At 39.5% G+C, this 22,466-nt stretch overlaps 1 protein-coding gene across 6 annotated transcripts in view; it reads right to left on the bottom strand.

Annotated features, from left to right (window-relative positions):
- Positions 1–16,653, bottom strand: part of kcnab1b (potassium voltage-gated channel subfamily A regulatory beta subunit 1b) — a 33,519-nt gene extending 16,866 nt beyond the window's left edge. Inside the window, exons 1-3 of one of the 6 annotated variants that reach the window (XM_067528795.1) lie at positions 16,385–16,505; positions 9,450–9,995; positions 806–849 (exon numbers count right to left, since the gene is read on the bottom strand). In XM_067528795.1, coding sequence (XP_067384896.1) covers positions 806–849; positions 9,450–9,664 — 259 coding nt within the window. In that variant the 5' untranslated portion in view covers positions 9,665–9,995; positions 16,385–16,505. Of the gene's footprint in view, positions 1–805; positions 850–9,449; positions 9,996–10,128; positions 10,599–10,626; positions 10,646–10,705; positions 11,464–16,384 lie in introns of those variants that run through there. The other 5 variants (XM_067528792.1, XM_067528796.1, XM_067528793.1 and 2 more) reach the window with 5 other exon arrangements.
- Positions 16,654–22,466: the final 5,813 nt, after the last annotated feature.

Raw genomic sequence — 22,466 nt, 5'->3', positions numbered from 1 at the left:
GCAGCCTTTGTTTTAAAAATAAGGTGGCATCCCTTCATTAATAATCTCTACTTTTATTCAGTCATTCACTCAGCTGCAAGTTCCGGCATTTTGTTACGCACATGCATGGTTGGAGAAAGCTGATTAGAAACCTGGTTAAGCGTAAAGTATGCATGGCAAGAAACTGGCATTTTCCGACAGAAATCTGCTTGGGCAAATTAGGTTTACCAAATTTACCTAATGCCCTACCCCAGCTTCAGAAACCGGCCTCCCCATTTACATGACAGTTAAGGATTCAGCTTTCCTGAAAAAGCCAACTTAAACCTGGTAAATTAGGTTTGTTGAGTGTGTTGAGCCAGTGGCTACTTTGTTTAATCTTCCAGGACCATTGGTCCTGTTGTTGAAATGAAGCTTACAATGGTCAGGATGGATTTGAACTTCCCAAAGGAAAAGTACCAAGAACTATCTGGTCAAACCGCAGCTTTAATGAACCAGTCCTATCACAATGAATGATCATGTTTAGCCTCTGGTCTGCCCTGGATATGTGTTCTAACCATAAGTGTTAAACCAGTGATACTGATTAAATATTAATATTAAAAATATTAATACTCTGCAAACAACTTTATGCTGTCTCTAGCATCTTTCCACATGTATAAAAGATGCATGAGGTTTAGAATAAGGTGAAATGGTATAATAAAATGTAAAAGTCTTCTCTGCCTCAGCTTGGCTCTAGATTCTGTCCGCACACACATATGAGTTGTATTTGCAGTTGGATGCTTATGAAATCACTAAACATTTGCCCTTAAAGCTAATTAAATGTACTCACCAAGCCCCAGACAGGAGACACGCAACCCAGATTTCCCCAGGTTCCTGTTAAGAAAAATAAGAGTATGATTACTAAAGTGTTGTTTAGGCTCAGTATGACAAGTCAAATGTGATTGCTTTGACTATGTCCATGCATTTTGATCTTCTCTTTGTTCCTTTCAAATCAGAATTTGAGAGACTGCAATGCAGTAACAAACAACATTTTTGCTTTTGTGGAGCTGACAATGTAGGCAAAAAAAATAATAACAATTCGAGAAATGAACCGTGTTTGCAGTAGAATATGCTGCCTTTGATAACAATAGCTGGTGGCTTCTTATAATTTGAGTCATCTACAGCACAGCACATCTGCAACAATGAATCAGAATTAAGAGATTACATCAAGATCGAACCCCCATTCTCTGGAACAACATACAGGTCCTCTGAAAACCGTGAAAACACTGTTTTTGTTTTAACCAACAAAATCCAATAACTGTATTGCAGCAGTATATGAAGTTTGGTGCACTATGTTTTGACAAGAGTTGCCCCCTTTATTTCTCCTCTTATTCCTCACTCAATTTAACTTCCTGTTACTCTTCTGAACATGTAGAAGTATTCAACATCCTCCTACAGTGGGGACAACTTCAGTCCGCCGGCTTTCTACTGTTACTGTCTTCACCACAAAATGCAAACAACAGTGCTTAGTCTGAGGTTGTATCACGTTGGCATATGTCAAGATCGCAGCTTACACATAAACTCTTTCTTTTTCTCCTCCCTTAATGTCTCTACCTATTAACTGTGCAAGAGACACATGCCTCCGTAATAACAGTTAATTTACATCCAGCTGATCTGCAGCAATATAATGCAGCACTTTCAACTCTCAATGATGCTGTGTATGATAAACTAAGAAATCAGTGTTCTTGCCACCCTTGACTCTCAGCCCTTCACTTAATGTGTAGTTTTACAATCTGTGCCACATTGAGTCCAACTGAGAGAAGTCATGTGGCGCTAACGCTTGATGACTTAATGCTAATGATAACAGCAAGAGAGCAGATTGTTCTGTTTCCAGCCGCCACAGGTATTACCCTCATTGTAATGTATGTAGACTATAGGTGAAAGAAAACTGGGAAAGACACGTGTTTTATAACTGTGACATATTCTTTTGAAAGAATTATCTATGCTACATGCACACACAACACCACTACTATGAGCAAACGAGAATATGTCCAATATTTCCACATATTTCCTAACACAGAAACAGTCCCCAGTAATGGTCTAGGTATTGGGCCTTCTGCTCAGTTTGGCAGGCGTTTAGTCTTTACAACAAACGAGGCTGTAAAAAAATTGCCAGCAGTCGTTTCCTTGTGCCTGAGAACTAATGGCCTTTGCTTGTTGAGATGTAGGTGGACTAATGTCAGCCTGCAATATCCAACCATGCCCTCAGCCAATGCAATTAGGTGTCCAGCAAGAGGAAGCATCAGTCATCGAATCAGTGGTTCAGCTGAGATGAAACAAGATAAAGTAGAAAAATATACAAAGGAAAGTGTTTCCATATAAACATGCTGAGTGATTCGATTATTTGGATTCTTTAAATTGATTCCATAATTAAGTCTGAGATGGCATAACGGGAGAAAGCTAGGGGAGAGATCTGCCTGCAGTTACAAATCATTGAATGTATTTTTGTCTCTGATATGGTGAAGAAGTGTGGATATTGTATCTTCCATCTCTCTGATGTATTATAGAGTGGGAGCTCTGATCCATGAACGTGTGGGGGAAGGGTTGTACTGTAGGTTAGAAGTGTGATGCTAACTGCATCTGTGTATTCAGTCTGGGGGTTACCAAGGACAGTGTTGATGTGGAAGAATTTCCTCTACTGCGAGTCACTCTGAGTACAGCATCTGCTTAATGCTTGCAATTATTGTTGTATATTGTAGATTTACTGATTAGTAACACCATTATTTTATGTGGTTTAAATGTGGTGGACAGAGGACAGCATAGTACACAACAATTTTGCGGGTGGCAACAGGTGTTAGAACAAACAGTCCACTGAAGCTCGTTGTATGTCCACAGGCTGGTGCAATGTCCTCACTGACCATCGTCCATTACAACATTAAAACCAACATGTAGATTGATGTTGTGACTGATTGGCCTACTATCATCTAAAATTACTTTGTTGTTATTGACTTGTATGTTTATCTATGACTTGTATTCTGTCTACACTTTAAACAAGCTTCCAGCCAAACGCTGTCTCTAAATATAGCTTTTGGAAAAAAGCTGATTTTGTTTTTCGAAATTCTGTATGAACAAAATCTGTTTTGTAATGCTATAAATGCTGTCCCAATGATAGGACAGGAACAAAGCTGATGTTCCACTGTCTAACGTTGGTATTTTTCTGAACAGTTTTTTTCTTGGGCATCAGGAAGCAGTAGCATCACCCATACCTGCTTATTAGCAACACAGCTTCCTAAAGCGCACTAAAAGATCTGCTCTTGGCCTGGGCTGTCGGTGCCAGAAGAAGGAAACCCGCTTAAATAGCTAACAATTTAGGGAATTACAGCATGTCATTTGCAACAAAGGGAAGAAAATAAATAACTTTTGTCAGGAGGAAAATAGGAGCTTGAGGGAGACCGAGAAAAAAATAGGGCTTCCAGGATCCAGAAGCCCAAGTGCTTTATGATTTATACCGTGATTGGTAAGATAAACACAGGAAAGAAAGAACAACATGTCTATATAAACAACTTTGCAAGCCAGTGACTGTGGCTTGGACTCTCATGCTTGGATGATGCCCAAAAGAAGCCTTGAAGTAAAATGACAAATGAGTCATTTGAAGACGCCCCCTCACACAAACCTGTCACCACTTATGAACATCCTGCAAGCTTCTACTGCATGTAGACCACTCTATTCATAGTGGGATTGGCTGTTGAAATAAAAATATGAAATGAACATCTGGCTCCTTTATTGTCCCGAATTCTTACAAGGAATGACCTCATATTGTAGGAGAAAGATGATTTTTCTTTCTCCTGGAAAGCATTTCAGTGGCTCTTAAAACAGGTGTTGTTATTTATTTATAATTTATTTACAGTTTTTCCATTGTTAGGATCATTATTTGTCAGCTAACACTTTTATCAAGGTCGTGAGTGGACAGAAAAAAGCTTCTCGCTCACTGGGGATTAATGTAGACTAAGCAAACCCACACAAGCCAACCTTTATGGGCGGAGGAATTGGACAACACCCACCTCCTCGGTTCCCACTGCTTTCCTGATTGCAACCATAATGTTGTTATCAAAATTATTTAGTGCAGGGCAGAAAGGCGGGTCATGTTCTAAATATATCAAAGCCAGGGCCTGTGTGGGTGGAAAGAAAGCAGGGGAAGTCTAGCATTTTGAGGGAAAAGAACCAACTAGATTAAGCATGAAAGAAAAGCTACAGCTGCATTTCTGGAGGGAATAAAATGCTGATGAACCCTATGGATGGAGAGGAGAAGGATGAGTGCTATAAAGAGAGAAAGAGAGACAGAAACCAAGAGGCACTCGGAACACAGCGAGGCTTGCAGAGCTGCAAGTCCAAGCCCCGAGTATTAGCTGCTCAAAGCCCTCTACAGAAAAATTATTCTATATGACACAGTCTGGGAAATAGGAAATGACAGTGAGCTTCCCACAGGCCGCCATGCAATGCTCATGTTTGTACGTTGTGTGTATATGTGTGTGTGTGTGTGTGTGTGTGTGTGTGTGTGTGTGTGTGTGTGTGTTTGCGGACATGACATTATCCTTTTTTGTCCATAAGGCTGAAGTTGACAATGTTTCAAGATGTTTTTAATTTTATTCAGTATACACTATGTAGACTATACAAAAAGTCTTTTGTATGTACACGCTGTTTTTGTACTGCTATTACCAAACTATAATTAATAACTCATATAACCAATCTAAAGTGACTGATGGGTAGAGAATCTCTCACAGAATAACTGTATTTGAGGCAGAAGACACATGATTGAAGCGAGTGGCCAGTGGGTTGATCCTGTATTGAAAAACATGTGGGCAGATCTGAAGTGTGTGATTCAGTGTGTTGTGGAATTCAGAGAGAGTTCAGCAATGTAGAAAAAAAGTCATATCATGATGATTGAAAAACCTTCATACAGCACAGATAGTATGAAAGTATGTCACATAATATTTTTAGTTATAGTTTCTGTCCACTGGTATGAGTCAAGAGGTAGAAATCTAAACTGTTATTTTCATGTGCACTTTGGAGTATCTCAGAATATAGGTAGCCCCACTCTATTCCTTATGAATCATTTGTTCAAATGGTTTCTGTCACATTGTGCCACAAACAATAATTAAATATTACCTCATGTTGCAATTATAATACTGGAAAAAATCCTTTAAATATATACACACTGTGTTTTCCTAAGCACCATACTGATTCCTTGGATAAAGAATTATATGTTTTGCCCTGTTCAGCCCAAGCAACAAACTTAATTAATTATTTTACTCTTACACACACACACACACACACACACACACACACACACACACACACACACACACACACACACACATATACACACACACCACACAGAGACCAGCGTTTCCTTGTTGTATCACTTCCAATCATCTTAATGTTTACACTCAGTGTACAGAGGCCACTTAAAGAGAAAAAGCCAAAATAGCATTTGCAAGTCAACACCATTATAAAACCATTATGCTTGGAGAAAGCATTTTACTTGTGACCTTTAATTAAAATGCTAAGTCCACGCAAACCTCTTGGCTGTTTAACAATGGCGGTTGTAATTCTCAGGGGGCTGTTTGGCCTTTGGGCAGAGTGGCGTTCCCTGCTAGACCCTGGCTCATATTGTTAGATCTATACATCACAACTGACTGGCTGAAACATGAACTGAAGTAAATTATGTTGAGACATAAAATACAGATATTTTACTAAAGACTTATGATGCATGATATATAAAAAAAAAAGGGCCTAAAGAGCAAAGCGGAGAGTTACACAGCCAAACACTGCCTCTCTGAGTGAAAGCAGCATGATGGGAGGTCTGAGTGCATACATGCATAAAGTCACACAAACACACACGCATGCATGCACACACATGCATCTGCATATGCACACACAAACTCAGAAAAACACAGTCCAAACATAAAGAGAACACCAGCCAAGCAAACTATGATTTATGGTGCATCCATTCTGACAAGTTCCACAGGAGCAGAAAATCTAACCTTTATCTTTTGTGGACAAGCAGACAGGAGCAAGGATTGCATCAGTTTCCTCTGTAGCTGTTAAAAACTGCAGGCTTTTGGGTATTTCTCAACTTGATGTATTAAAACACCTGGTCCTAGCTCGCTGAATGATTTGTAGCACAAAGAAAAAGCAGACTTATTGCTTAGTTGCTGACTAATATCTAAAAAGAATCTGCAGCGTATGTGGTCATAAGGACAGCACCCTGCATCCTGGGCCGAGCTGATTAAATCACTTAACATACAGTAACAAGACCCCTGTTAAAACAATAATCTAATATGTATATCAGTAATTTGTAAGTGTCAGACTTAAGAAAAAAAATTCATCCTGTTGTTAATAATTGATGCCACTCAGGAGAAATGATAATGTTTAGCAAAATTCACTTCAGCAGTAGTTTTGGTGTAAGGTCTGGCAGCCCCGCTGGTTTATTGCTTTAGATGGATCTCACAAGAGGTGAGGATCTTTAACTAAAGTAATCAAGCTAGAGGCACAGCAGACTCATCCTTGAATGCAAGAATGACGTTTGATTTGGGGCTGGTTCACACATAAGTTTCCTCAAAAATTGTCATTCAGTTCAACTGTGTGTAATTGGGCAACAAAAGTGTGGATTACCTTGAAATGACCAGTATGAACCGCATTTCCTGGTTCTTCTGTTTGCTCAAAAAATAAATCAGTTTGCTTGCTTAATGTGTTAGCCTACTCTCACATCCGACACGCAGATGTCTGCACACAGTAGAGGATGCCTCTCTGTGCTGGCCGCTGATAAGCCTGCATCCAAAAAAAACAACAGAAGGGATTTTTGCATGCCCATCTGCAGAGCAGCTCTGAAGCAACCAGGCGGAATATTCCTCAAACCTCCTGGACTGTCAAAAGGCCTTCTGCTACCTAATTACTGTTATGACCTTCAATCCAGGCGACCAGCGGCTCTGTACCAGAAACCAGAAATAATCTGCACAACAACAACAGCATGTTTTGTTACATAAAACATTTTGGCCTGTAAACAAGGCGTATGTGGATGCTATTTTAAAAGCAAAAAGGGGGAAAAAGTAGGGTTACAAGTAGGGGACACCGCAATTAGTACTACTATATTTGGATTTCTGTGAGAACTAAAATGCTGCAGATGGTGGTATTATTAGTTTATGCTTGCTTGCTCTCTTCACACTGCATCTTCTGCTTTAACTTGTTACGCCTTCAGATGTTCCCAGCATAAAGCCTCAGCACCACACAGATCAAGCGCACACATGCATCCATGTATGTAATGCAATGTGCACACTCACTCATCTTTGAAAAAAAAATTAAAACACTTTCATATGTTATCACATTGAGCAAACTTTAAAGAATTTTACAATACAGATTTAGTGGTGGCTTTACTTCCAAGGGGAAGAGATTAAGTCTTCAGAAGGCGTCCAAAGCAATACAAGAATCCACTTTAACCAAACAGCTTTAAGTGAGAGCTTTGAGAAAAAGAGACAGAGAGATGCACAATACCTAAAGAGAGAGGAACAAAAACGAACAGACAAACAGGGAGCAGAGAGCGGACGTGACAGAGAAGATATTTCCTCCAATATTTGCTTCTCTGTTGTGAAAATGTGGGATTTACTGAGGGCTTGGAAGAAGCTTTAATGCCGACATTCCCCACCTGTTTTTACAGAGTTACAAGAATTTGCAAATCCTTTACATTACAACCCCAAATAAACACCAAACACATTTCACAAGCAACACACTTTGAATCACTGCTGCAGGATTTCCCTAACATTTCCTCCCCAAAGAACACGGGAGCAGCAGTAGAACGAGCACAGTGGCTACTTGATCGGTTGTATATCATTAAAATGTTTCGAAGAATAAGTTGAGAAGTTGAAACATGCAATAGAATTTCAGAATCAATTTTATTGTTGAAGATCTTTTGTGAAAGCCGAACTAGTTAGCACAATGGAGCCATCAGACTTGTTTGATGGTGGGAGCAGATTGAAGTTGGCCATTTTAATGTTGTTATGGAAACGAGATGAGATTGTGTGACAAGCAGACACTTATCACATTCAGCTGCTCTGCATCCAATCTGCCCATATTCTGTTAATTGCCTCCATTCTGTGAAGTGACCCGAGTGCCCCAGTTTTCCCTTTTATTCAATCTCTGATTTTTCCCTTTTGTTTTTTCACTTGTTTTCTCTAACCCTATCTTTTCCCATCATCCAGTCTCTCAGTGCAGCTCTAGGTCCCGCCACTGATGTCACCATCTCCAGCTATTTAACAGGGTGAGGTGAAAGTCAGTGTTTTGCTCCTGCAGTCTGGGTTAAGAGCCCACTCACTGGAATAAGGAGATAAGAGAGCATTGTTTACTTGGCCCAGCTTTGCTACAGCTCCCACACAGACACACATGGAGATCTGTACTGCACTTTACGGAACGTACTGCACGGTCACGGCCAGTTATTAAGATGGCATGTTGCATGGTCGGAGCCTTAATCTGATACCGGTGGTACCAAACAAGCTGATGTGCTATGTACAGTTGACTACACAATAAAGTCAGTTTTACATATATTTTCAATGTATTTTATTAGTATTAATATTTTCCTGTGCAGTACTCACAAATAGTATTACCACGAGCATGACTACAAATGGAGCCATATCTTGTCAGTAAAACTGCATATTATTGTATAATGCACAGTGTGCACAATTTCACTAAACACTCATTCTATGACAAGTGTATATTATGGTAAACAAACTGTATGGCAACATCACATGTCCTCCCTCATTGGCCATCAAATGTGTGCGTGCTTATTGTGGTGGGTTGTATTAATGATGTTTGTATGTTAGTATAGGCTTTATCTTTGTGTTTTATGGGTTAGGGTTAGGGTTAGGGGGATTATTTGAAGGAATAGTTTTTATTTTATATTATTTCCATTGTCTATATTGTACTAGGTTTTGCCCCGTTTCAGCCAGATTCATAATGAGAATGACTCTGATTGAAATCAGTCTGTTTTAAACGAACGTCTGATCAAAAAGAAGATTTTAATAAGTTTTCTGTGTGCCTTAATAATGTTGCCCTTTCTGTGTTTTCATCTGTCATTACAACACCGAACTCCTCCACGCTGTACCCGGTTCTGTATTCATTTGGATTAAATACAATATATATTGTGTTGCCAACAAAAAAATCTACATTTTGGAAAACAATCTCTGTTTTCTTCGACACATACACAAGAAGACAGTCACACACCATCCCACACATCACCTGTCACTGCTCATATATCTTCATTGTCTCCATCAGGGCTCTTTTAATATAGTCTCCTCATTTAAAGTTTCTCTGCCATTTACTCATTTATTGTTTTGTCATTCATATTCAGTCATTCATCCCCCTCTCCCCTCCCCACATTCAAGGTTTTGGCAGGTCTTACAACATAAACACGACAGTAGAGAAAAGTCTGTCAGTCTACGTACCGATACTTCATGCCGGTGAGCTTAGCGGTGGACTCCTTGAGGTTGTGGTGGTAGCGGTGGGTGAAGGAGCCCAGGCTGCGAGCTATCAGGGCCACAGTGCGGAAGCGGGCACGAGCCTGGCTGGCTGAGTTGGGGCTGGTGGCGTTCTGTTTGCTGTGCTCGCCATTTCGTGGGGCCTTCAGCCCGTGGTCTGTACACGCAAAGGACACCTGCATGGCTGCTGGAAAAGGCCACTAGAGCTGCTCCAAGACAAACAAGGTGTTGCTGAACAGTCTTTTTTCACCTGTCCCTGGAGCTCAGATTTTTGTCTTCTTGTTTTTATGTAAAGTTGAATATCAGCGATCGAAACCAGTTGTGCCTGGTGCTGTAAGATCTCATATGGAAATCACTGGCAGGAATGATGGGAACATGAGATTGTTCGGTTTCTATTTGTTAGAAGAATCTCAAGCTGATGTTATATTAAAATTGGTCATGCAGTAGCAGCAGTTCAATCCTCGTCGCTTTGTGAAGAGCTGAGATGAGGATCCAAAAACTTCCTTACTCCACCTGAAAATATGAGAAAGGACGGAGAAGAATAGGCACTGCATGAGTTGCTTAAAGAGTCGCCCATTGAGAAGAAAGAATGCACTTATCTGTCAAGGTTAGAGGTGCATCTAGAGGAGAAAAATGTCCTGCTAACCCAGAAGGACGTCTGACTTGGCAAAAAGCTGATATCGTTTGTTTTTCCTTTTTCCTATTCCAGTTAAATCCTCCTGCTCACCTCTCAAGGCTGTTTCAATGTGGCAACATGAAGAACAAGAAAAACTCTGCCCTACTTTTTCTTAAGTTTCTAGCTCATTTCTTTCTATCTGCCCTATATATTTTCCACTTTTTCAGCTCAATCTCTGCCTCTAACTTGTTTCCTATTACTCTGTTTTCACTTTACAACCGCTTTCTCTATGTGCATCTTTCAATTTCTTTCTGTTTAGGCATTTGTCAGGCTGTCGGGAGTTGTGGGCGTCTGGGGCATCTTTCTTGCCCTCCAACCGTGGCTAAGCCTTTTAGTCACCTGGAGTGAGGAGAGTAACAATACACACCCGTTGTACACACTGATACATATGCACACATAATCACTACTATCACACATGTTGAAATAAGGTCGTACTTTCACACTGAAACGTGCAAATAGACAAAGTACCTTCACAATTCTTCTGTGACAAACAGCTGCATTTGCAAACATTTATAATGCACAGACTGATACAAGTCTTTGTACATACAGTGAGTTGTCAGCGCTCTCTGAAAAACAAGGTCGAGTCAGGATGAGATCCCTATTTGAAGTACGCCCTTCCACAACTTTTAGAGGAATCAGGTGGTGTTACAAAGCGGAGGTCCTGCAGAGATTCGTATCCCACCAGAAGTAGCAGCACTGTTTCCAGTAGCTGTCCTCAAACAGCCTTGTCCCCAAAGTCCTCAAGCATGTAACCCAGCTTTTATGGTCCCTGGCTTTGCAGCAACAATGCTCTCTTTGGTAAAGGGACCTTGGAATGGACATGCAAAGAAGAGGAGGAAGAGAACGGAGGATGCATGGTACAGTACCTCACTACAAGGAGAAGAGGACAGATGCAGTGAGGAGGCGAGGAGCAGCGCGTGCTGAGCGTGGAGAGAGTGAAAGAGGCACTGAATGAGAGGAGAGAGACAGTGTGTATAGGCTACTGGCTCTGACTGACTGAAAAAACTGCAGTGTTTTTCACTATGGCGCCTCGCACTCGGAGAGGAAGAGAGATAGAGCTATGTTCTGAATGAAAATCCGTGCAATGAATTGATGTGAGTTTATTTGTATGTGCTCAAATATTTGTAGAAATCCACCTGAGGCAGGATGTTAAGGTGGCACACATGGTTTATGTGCTTTATTACAGTCACCTGCTCATGAAAGTGATCAGCATGCCAAGCTTCACTGTGGACAACTCACGAGGCATTTTAATTGCATTTCTTTTTCTGTTCTCTGCCCTTACAGTGCATGTCCTATTTATGCTGCATTTGCCTTTACATGCCTATATCATATAATATTAATAATAATGTGCTCAATAAAGTGCTCATTTCTAATCCGGGACCTATCACATCATTTCAAAGGACTTCCTGTTATGTACTGTGAAAATTAAACAGGATGTAGTCTATTTCAGGCGTGAAAAACAACCAGAGACACCTACTCTGACACTAACATCTCATCATCGTGTGTTTAACATCATGTTAAACACAAACCGGATGACGTGGCACAGTGAAATAAAACATACACCAGTGCTGAGGCAGCTCAGCATCTTACTTTGCTCCCCCACTGAGCAGTAATGTGACAATGCAAGATTTCATAGTTCATTGAACATCCACGAAACCCTTCTGGCTAACAAAGTTTTATTTATATCCTTGTGATAACAGAAGACACTGGGAAAAATCCGTTTAGTAGGGGCCCAGTCACAGTTTATAGAGGCTGGCTTCTGGGTCAGAAGCATTTAGAAGCATTTAGGATGTATCGTTGGTCACATGAACAACTAAACACTGGACTTCAGACCAAAGTGTTTCTTCTCAAGCTTTATTGCAGAAAATTTGTAAAACTCTGACACCAAATCAGTGGCTGAGATACTTAAGCTTAATATGTTGAATCCTACTGTTCTCAAAAAGGCTTTTTAAAATGTTAAAATGCCTACATCACCCAAACTGAAGTCCCCAGCGACGGATTAGCACAGGCTCTCTGAAGGTTTGAAATCTCACATCAAGCACAAAGAACCCCATGAAACCTCTCAGAGAAAGATGTCTCAGAGTAACCGAGCGAGATCCTTTTTGGCAAGTTTTTGGGTGAACTCCTTCCAAAGCCTGTAAATTGTAAAACTGTGTGTGGTAGTACTAGTGAATCAGTACAATGGCCTTTAAATCAAACAGCGTTTTAATCAAAATTTTAAAAAACAAAAACAGCCATTGCTCTTATGTCGTAAGACTCCACGTCCTATTTACCTGCCACCAAACCTTGGGTAGGACTTGATCATATTGGTCTGTGACAGAGTTGCAAACATCCCTCTAATGTCACCAACACCCCCAAGACAGTTTTTCCCTGTCGATCCCATTTAAAATTGTGTCAGTCAAAACCGTCAACTAGATCACATTTTCAGCAGGAAACCCCACTGGGTGATAACACTGCTGCCCTAAGGCAAAAACACTCTGCCTTAATTGCTCCCGTAGGAGCCTATAATAGAGTTCTGAAAGTTATAACTAAGACACAAACCTCCACACGGTAAAGTTTTCAAATGTTGAATTTGATGAGCAACCATGACGTTGCACTGAGGAGACTGATAAATCTTTCTGCAGCAACTTGTCCCTGGGCTTCCCACAGTTTGGAACATCTGTTGTTACGGCTCAATAACTCATCACCAAATCAACAAACGGCTTTATTTATTTCTACAAAAAAACAATGGCTTTTCTTTTAAAAAAAAGTGATTTCATAATAGTCACTTTCCTCTCAAAATAGAATCCAGTGCCATTACGGATTCCATGTCACATAATCACCACCCTCCACACAATCTGCTCCTTGACTAGAAGATCTTTGTTTCACATTTCAGTAACGCTCAAAAGTCTATTCTAATAGATAATTATCCTTATCATTACTAACCTCCTGTAGACAAAATGAGAGATAATGAGGGGGAAACCTTTCCAAGCTATCTGTGACATCACTGCTGCAGCAGCCCCACTCTACCTCTGCTTGGCAGCTTCTTTCTCACTCAGTATTTTCCCCTGAGGTCCCTTATTTGCTCACATCTTCGGTCGGTCTGTTGTCTTGTTTCTCTCGTCCCCCTCTCCCATCTCTCTACTCTAAATCCCCTTTCCCACCGTGCTGCAGATTAGACTGACTGCAAAAGTCATTGTGATGCACAGCACGTATAACAGCACAGAGGAAGACCTGGTTGTCTAATCTGCCTTAATAGGGTGATGCTGACTCCATGTAGACATAATGGTCACAGTTTTTGAGTGCTACAAATTTCACTCTGGACCAGCAAACGTGTGAAATGCTAATGAAGAAGCCTGACTCTGAATTTGAGAGGAAGGTCTAATAGGAGGTTTACAATTAAATGCAACGTTGTCATCATCATTAAACCAGCCATACCTCATCACCAGCACCAAAACTATCAATTTTGTCATCTACTTAATCCTCATCATGCAATGCATATGAGGACACTGATGAATTATGACATCTTTATCATGACAGAGCCTGGTAGCTAAGGATCTGGCCAGTGGGCATGTGGCTTCTTGGGGTATGTGGAATTATAGTGGAAAGTAATTTAATTCTAATGGTGAAAGTTGCTTATAGATTCAGTATTGGTGAAATAATTGTGTTACTGCAGTTTTTTAACCTCAGGATAAACGGCTTACAAGCTCCTTTGTATTGACACAAAATGTGTCTAAGGTACAGTATATAAGTATCAAATGATCAAGGAGAAGCCAGTTAAAAATAATACATATAGATTGAAATGTTTGTAACAGTATTACTATTCATTTGAACTATTTTAAATTCACTCTCACTTTTTTATGTTCAATTTGGACACAATGATAAACGAGAACATCGGAGTTACTCTTAAAAATGTGTTCTAAATTTAATCAGCGGGTATGAAGAATGTAAAGTTACGTCACGCCGTGTTAACTGTTGGGGAATGGGTGCGACACCTTGTGTGGTGTGTTGTTTAAGTCGACCAAGTTTCATTGACATAGGGTAAAGGTAAGAGTGCAGTCATCTACTCACTTATTACGGCAGCAGTAACCGACTTCTCTACTATGGTGACACGTTTCAGAATCATGGCAGAAAGTCAAAACAAAGACATAAGCCCCTACTCTGATGCATGAAGGTGTGCCCTCCACACTGAACAGGGCCGTATGAGTAATGCATATTCTCTTACACTGCAGGTGAAGCTACATGATGTTGCCCACTAGAAATAGTAAAAGAATGAAACAGTAAAATGGTGGGTGATCCTGTTTGTGAAAGAAAAACCTGCTGATGATCAACTGAGACAGTAGAATTGTGTCTTGGGGCAAATTGGCTCAGAAGACATTTTTAGACATGTTTTCAATGTCCATGACTCAAAAGTTGTATTGAGAAGGAAGACGATTTTAACACATGTATCAAGTCACAGTAACTCAGAAATAGCCCTAAAGCCCCTGAATTTTTTTAACACTTCCTCTTCCTCTGCTGTATTTATTTATTGTCAGTCACCGTAGTGAAGAATGATGCATACACACTGGTCATTTTTCAAGCATACAGCAGCTAGAGGCAGCTACACTAACTTATCTTTAGAACAGATATTGTGCTGTGTTTCTTCAGCAAACTAACAGGAATAAACAATATTCAGAGGGAGCAGTTAGTGTTGAATATACAAAGGACTTCGAACACCCCACTTTGCAAAGCAAACTCAGTCTACAGAGACTCTGTTTAATCTCAGCAGTGATTGGGGAGGGTGGTCTATCCTTTCCCCGAGAAGCCCTTCAGACCTCCTTTAAAACTGCTCATTCTTAAGAAAGATAGATTTTAAATAACTTAGAAACACTGTAGAGCCATGACCTTAATCCACCCAAAAGTTGTTGTTTTTTGTTTATCATACCAACTAGACTGTACAGTGCCAAAAAGTTCACATTGCCACACACAAATATTAAGAGTAGACAATAAATTAAATTCAAATCTATTTTTTTGTCTGAGTTGTTGAACTGAAAACCTAAGGGGTTCACAAACTTTCAAGCAACACAATTTTTGTAAATCAAAACCTATTTATTGACTGACACTAAGTTGTGTAACCTTACCCAACTGCAGCAGCACTGCAAAATCTGTGTAGGTGTATTGCCACAAGCTAAAGGGCCAACAAGCTCTGAATCTACTGACTGACAAAGTTATATATGGATGAAATCAGTCCTCCCTGCTCTCTGCTCTGCTCCCTGATCTAATGACTTTACATTTATTGTTACCAACTCGTATAACTCTTGGGAAAAAAGAAAGCAATGCCAATATTTCCTTTAAACCAGTGAAGATATTAAGACATTACGGGTTCAACTGAAAAACATACTATGATCATGGGGGTTCCTAAAAATGGTTGCACTTTTATGTTTTTAAGCTAATATTCTTCTTCGCACACACAAACATACACAGACACACACACACACACACACACACACACACACACACACACACACACACACACACACATTTATTCGAAATGCAATGTCATGTTTGAGGAATTTGAGGAAAACGTTGCCACTTAATTTAAAGTTCTGTTTATGCCATTTCATTCCTTTTTTTGCCCAAAAATGCAAAGCAGTTATAGAAAATGCCTCTTCATTTAATGATATATCTGATTACTGCTGACGGCTCAATCTTTTTCTACTTTGCAATGAAAATCAGTTCCGACTTTGTGCCTTTTCTTCATTATTTATTCAAATCCTAAAATCTTTCCACAGTACTGAAAGCTGCCAATACCACTGAAAACGTCACAGTACTTCTGCTGGTGGCCTCAAGAACTTTAAATGTCAGGTCCCTGTAAAATCCCAGAATGGAATTAGTGCTGGGTCTAGCTGTGATAAGACAAGCCTTCATTGTCAGAAGATGATAAAAGCATTAGACATTTGGCAGGACAGGGACCAAGCTGAGTGGAGTTAAACTTTAAATTTAACTTGCAGTAGTTAATAAATTATAGAAAGGAGAGTAAATTGATAAACAAGCTGCTGTTTATCCCAATTGGACTAAAAAAAAAAAAAATAGCAGTTCATTATGCAGTCAACATTTAATTCTAAAACGATGCAAAAGCAATATAAAAATTATAAATTACATCTCCATCTACAAGCTCTCTGTCACTACGTAATTCTGCATAGCGTGTTTCTGAAGTAATCTATCTGAATTATTAAGTGCATTCCCTCTTCTCCAGAACACATCCTACCTGTAAACCATGTTGACACACGGTTGGCCAGAAGCTTGAAATAAATGGCTGTGCACATGAAGGAGCTCATCCAGACACTGCTGCTCTCGAGGTCTGCTGGCTTCACAGCCTGAAAGAGGGCTGGTGGGGCTTGAGAAGTACACCCTGGTTCCTGCCCCCTGTCTCTGCTGGATGGAACTGGGGCAGCGATCCAGCCTTGGCCCCCCTCTCTGCCTGGGCACAGGGATCTCAGTGCAGGCTGCCTTGAGATACATGTTTGGATCAACTTAGTTTGCGGCAGGCTGACGGGACCTTTTCTTGTGTTAACAAATCTCTGTCAGTATATTTAGTCGTCCGGTGGAGAGAATCTGGCCTAACAACATCTCCATGTAAGTGCAATGCAATGCTGGTCATGCATGAGTTTTTGTCATGCCTCGGGCCCACAGACTGATTTAGAGGAACACCCTAACACATTTTCCATTGTTATATTAAACAAAGTAGACATGTGCATAGACAAAGCCAAGACACCCATGGTTAAAATGAACACACTAACCCTTTCAAAGGAGACAACAGAGACAACAGGTGGGAACTCTCTCAGTGTGCCATACCTGTGGTGTCAACTTTATTCTTAGTCGATTGACAAATCAAAATCAAACGGCAGCTTTTGTTTGAGCTCCTGGTGGCTCCAATGAGAGAAGCCCGCTCGCCTGCGAGAGAAGCTGAACAAAGCCAGAGGTTTATTTCTGTCTTCTCATCAGAATATCTTTTTCCCTCTGCTGTGTGCACGGCCAATCACAGCTGCAGCTCAAGAAAATATGTGATCCCCCTAGTCAGCTCTGGTAACTTTTCCTCAAAGCAAATAATTAAACAGCAACCGAAATACAACAAGATACGTGAACAAAATAGATACTTGTTGTGAAGGCAGGTACCAGGATCTGTCTTTATGTATGGGAAGTATTCAGAAGAAGTTTTAATACTGTACGCATAAACACAAGGATCTTGTTAGTCAATGATCACAAAGTGAATTTTCAAACATAAGCCATGAAAAAACTCAATTGTGCTCAGTTCAGTACAGAAGTAATATCAGCTAATTTTAAGCAAATTCCAGATAAATATTTGTATGTGCAGTTCAGGTCACTAAATGTACTTTATTTGTGCTGCTTTTATACTAAGTTACAACATAACTTACCACCAACATACAAAACAAAAAATGAAAAGTGTGCTAATTTGTGTGCTGTAATTGCCACTCATGGTCACACAAGCCTCTATACAGCAGGTCACATAGTTTTTCATATGGAAATATTTTTAGTTGGTTAGTTGTACCTGCCTGCCATCTTGTGGACAGAGAGGATGCATAACACATATTTTCAGAGGGCATTACATTGACCTAAAGCTGGGTGCAAACATTTGCATCACCCTAATTTGAAATGCAAAAAGAGCAAAAACAAAAAAAATTTATCCTTCTAATAAATCTAATAAATCTATTTTTAAATCATTATTACACATTCAGCTCTTCCGAAATTAATTAAAGGTAATAATTAATTTGTCAAGGGGGAGGCAAACCTTTGCCCAGACATACTTTTAATTATTATATTGTTGTATACACTCCCAGACTATTTTGTTAAATCTGATTCATTTCAATGTATGGGTATTATATCATATTCTATATTAAAATGAAGAACATTAAGAGTGAAATTACACTGTTATATTAAAATGAATACTAAGAGTGAAGAAGTTTGCATCCTCCTTGGTAAATTAAAAATGAACTTACTGAATGTGCATTCATTTTTGTCGTTGGTTTTAGCATTGCTTTGTGTGCTGGTTTGGCCGTTTCAAAATGAGGGAATAAAAATCTAGTCTTGGCCAAACCCCAAACACATTTTTGCCATTTTTTGATTTATCCTGACAATAACCTAAATCTAAACTCACACCAACCTTAAGCCATGTTTTCACTCTAAAATGCATCGATTTACCTTAACAGAACTTTATTTCTGTCTAAGACAAAGTCGAACATTCATGTCCCCACAGCATGTGTATAACACTCTCACACACAAAACACACACACACACACACACACACACACATACACACACACCTACACACACACACACACACACACACACACACACACACAGAGACACACACACATACTAGAAGACACATTTATCACTAATTTACAGACCTAAGCTTTTGAGTATAAAGGCCTAAAATGGAGATAAGATGTTAAATGAATGTGGGGGAGCTGACAGCACCTCTGCATGTCGGCTGTTTCCTCCCACTCAGTGTGTGGAGTGAGAGGCAGACGCACAGCATTTAGTTTATTTCAGTCCCTGGATATATGAGGTCTTTTCTTCACCATTCCCTCCAAGACCAGAGTGACTCATCCACACTTGTGCAGGGTGCACTGCAGGCAGCAAGGCAACACTGCTAGAAAAATCAGCCGCTGATATATTTCCTTACATGCTCGTCCAGCCACCAGATGTCCCTCGACTTACATCCCTTTCTACTGGCCTGCCCTTCATAGCTATTCCCAATTTTCCCTTCAGTTTTCATAGTATTGAAATGCCCTGATTCACCGGCTCCTTGACAGATTGTCACATTCGTCTTTTCAGGATTCCACCTGTCTTTCTGTCTGTAACCCATAATATTATTTTTGTGTTGAAATAGCTCATAAAGTTGTTCACCTGTTTGTGCTGATTCACACAATATGACAGCACTCTATACAGGCTTGGGGTCATCATTTGGGATTTTTAGCAAACCTTATAGTGGACTACTACTTTCATTATTTAAAAAAACGCCTCCTTTTCCTTATAATCACGTATCTTCATTTAGGTTTTCTATGCCCAGGCCCTGCAAGAAAATATATTAAACTTAATGGCATGGATGAATCAAATACACAGTAGGTCATTTATACACACAAACACACAGATCTCACATGTACATCCATCAGTCATTTACAGGCTGGAGCATATCAGGTCAAGAATACATATATGAAGCAGCACTTCTGCGTGTCTGCTGTGTTTGATCAGCACATTTAGTCTGTGAGGCCTTCTTTTGACCCGTCCACAGTTGTACACAATCAGACTACTGCAGACACTAAGGCAAGACTGCTGGAAAAACCATCAATTTGGACACTGTTTGAACAGTGTTGTCAATCAGATGCCAGTGCACCTTTCTCTCACCATTGGTCTTTATAGTAAATATAATCATGTATTTTATTGTCTTGTATCTTCCTATCTTTTTTTTATTAGTTTATTTGTCTCCTCTGTCTTATCTGAAGGATACAATACAACCCCCACCTTTCAAGATATAAAAGAAAGAAATGCACAATAGCAAAGAACAATATTAAAGAGTATATTCTCTTTATGTGCCTTGTTATTTGAACCATGATATTAAAAGATAATGTTGTTTCTATGTTGTTCTGCTGTCAACAAATTGCACACAATGTTGCAGTTGTGTGTGTGTGTGATTTTATTAACTTTGGCCCATAGACCTAAGCTTTTCTGTCCCTTATCAACACAAACATTTTTAGAAAAGCATCATACTGTAAGCATATTTACTTTTGATACAGGTTGTTGTTTTAGCTACACTAGTGACTCATGGCATCACTGTTGTTTATCCTCCTTTTACTTTACATCTCGGTACAGTTGATTGCTATGCAGTTCTATACACATATCACACATCATCTAGTGTTTCCACTTTCACAATTGAATTACCTAAATACACTCATTGTTCAAATATGGTCAGTTATCACATGTCACATTATGATCAGATCAAATGTTTTATTTGTCCTATGTTTGGTTTATGACCAAATAAATGTAATGCTAATACTATAAATAGCTTTTTTTTTTTTGTCCTTTCGGCTTATCCTGTGAGTTCAGGGTCACCACAACGGATCATTGTCCGCAGAGCTATATATTGCTGATTTACAGTAGTTATTTGCTTTACTTGTTTTAATCCTCATTCATAAGCTGATTTGGACGAAAATATCTGCCAAATGTCTAAATTAAATATTAATGCATTCAGCAAATTTTTGCATGTTACCACATAATACATGTTCACAGGTAACAGTTTTCTGTGTCCTGGAGGTTACAGACATTTCACTGGCTTTTTGAAATTATTTTACAAAGTAAAACACTGAAGTCAGGCATAAGTCAATTCATTTGGTCAGTGACTTAATGTTCAGGTTCATATTCGGAAGTCTAACTTAAAATCAAGTTGGTCCTTCAAAGAGGACTGATCTATAATCAAAGGATGACTGTTAATGTTATTTACATATATAATACAGTTTGAATTGTTTATTCGTGGTCAATGTAGTGTTTGAGACTTGTAGGATTTGTTATTGTTAAAAATTAATTAATTAAGTATACTTCTAGTCATAATATGACTGTATCCTGGACGATATAGTATGTTACCATTGAGGGAGGTCAAATTGGGCACAGCAAAAATTATAGTTTTGCTGACAGAACTATACAAATATGCAGAAAAGTTGGGACACTTTGTAAGGGGCAAATGAAGAGAACACGAAAAGAATGTACAAAAACCCAAAAAGTTAGATTTTTCTTTTCATATTTGCTCAACTTTAATTTGATGCCAGCAATATGTTTTAAACACGTAAAGGGAAAAGACATGAAAAAGGACTGACTTGCTATGTATAGTTCAAAAGCCAACATCTGTGATGCTGTGGTGTGGCATAAATATACGTTTGTGAAGGCACCATTAATGCTGAGCAATCTATACTGTCAGAGTTTTTTATAATGATGAACACAAGGGCAGGAATGGAGAGCATGAGAGCATAAATAAATATATAAATAAATCACTCCAGGAAGGAGGATCAAATTGACATGAACTTAAAACAAGGCTAAGAGACACAAACATAAAAGCAGGGAAAGCAGAGTCAGGTTAACTATAAAACCAGGGGAATGACGGAAAGACCTACACTGAGGGAACTAGAGAAACTAAATAAGAACAAGGAAATGTGAACAAGAGGATCAACATGAACGGGGAACAAAAGAGTCTAAACACAAGCAGAAGACAACAGGACGAGAAGAGACTTAGAGAAAGCCAAGTGTGAAACATGATAGAGGAGCTGGCCAAAAGGGAAACTAAGAAATTAAATATGAACAAAGGACAAAACCTGGAGCAGATTGAACAACAACATAAATCTCTAAAGCAACCAGAAAATGTGAGTAAGCGTTGCATTGCTGAAGGTGTGGCAGGTCTTAATCAGGTAAGTAGGGACACCTGTGTCAATGGCAGGTAGAGAGAGACAGAGAGAGAGAGAACAGGCAGAAAACTGTGAGTATGAGGGCTGACTGAGGACTGGATGTGTGTGTACAGAACCAGAATCATGACAAAAACAGGTTTTAGAACAAATGTGCTGCCATGCAACATTTTTTTCAGCGCAAAATAATGTCAAATCCCATTATGACAGTAGAACATTACGAAATGAAAAATAGGAGAAAGGAGGCCCCAAATTGTTAGCAGCCGAAATCATATGTTTAGAAAAAAGCTGTTCTCACCCAGTTCCCAAACACGGAGTGAAGAAAAAGGTGATGCCACACAGTGCTAAACATGCCCCTGTATGTATAATTACAGTAGATAGAACAAGACAAACAGGGATGATGCAAAGATGAAGACCTCGAAGGCTCTGTTGGCTTTATCCCTCGCAGACTTTCTTAAGGCTCAGGTCTCCACCACTATCCTAGTGTTTCCCTTTGAACAAAAGAAAGAAATGCATAATAGCAAAGAACAATATTAAAGAGTATATCCTCTTTATGTGCCTTGTTATTTGAACCATGATATTAAAAGATAATGTTGTTTCTATGTTGTTCTGCTGTCAACAATTTCCAAACAATGCCGCAGTTGTGTGTATGTGTGTGTGTGTGTGTGTGTGTGTGTGTGTGTGTGTGTGTGTGTGTGTGTGTGATTTTATTAACTGTGACCCATAGACCTAAGCTTTCCTGTCCCTTATCAAGACAAGCATTTTTAGAAAAGCATCATACTGTAAGCATATTTACTTTTGATACATTTTGTTGTTTCAGCTACACTAGTGACTCTTGTTGTTACTGTCCCAACTCTTTTTGTAACATGTTGCGGCCAT

The sequence above is a fragment of the Channa argus genome, chromosome 14 (genome assembly GCF_033026475.1).
Source record: "Channa argus isolate prfri chromosome 14, Channa argus male v1.0, whole genome shotgun sequence".
Taxonomy (NCBI): Eukaryota; Metazoa; Chordata; class Actinopteri; order Anabantiformes; family Channidae; genus Channa; species Channa argus.
The sequence above is the reverse complement of the archived record's forward strand: the minus strand, read 5'-3'. Positions and strand labels throughout refer to the sequence as shown.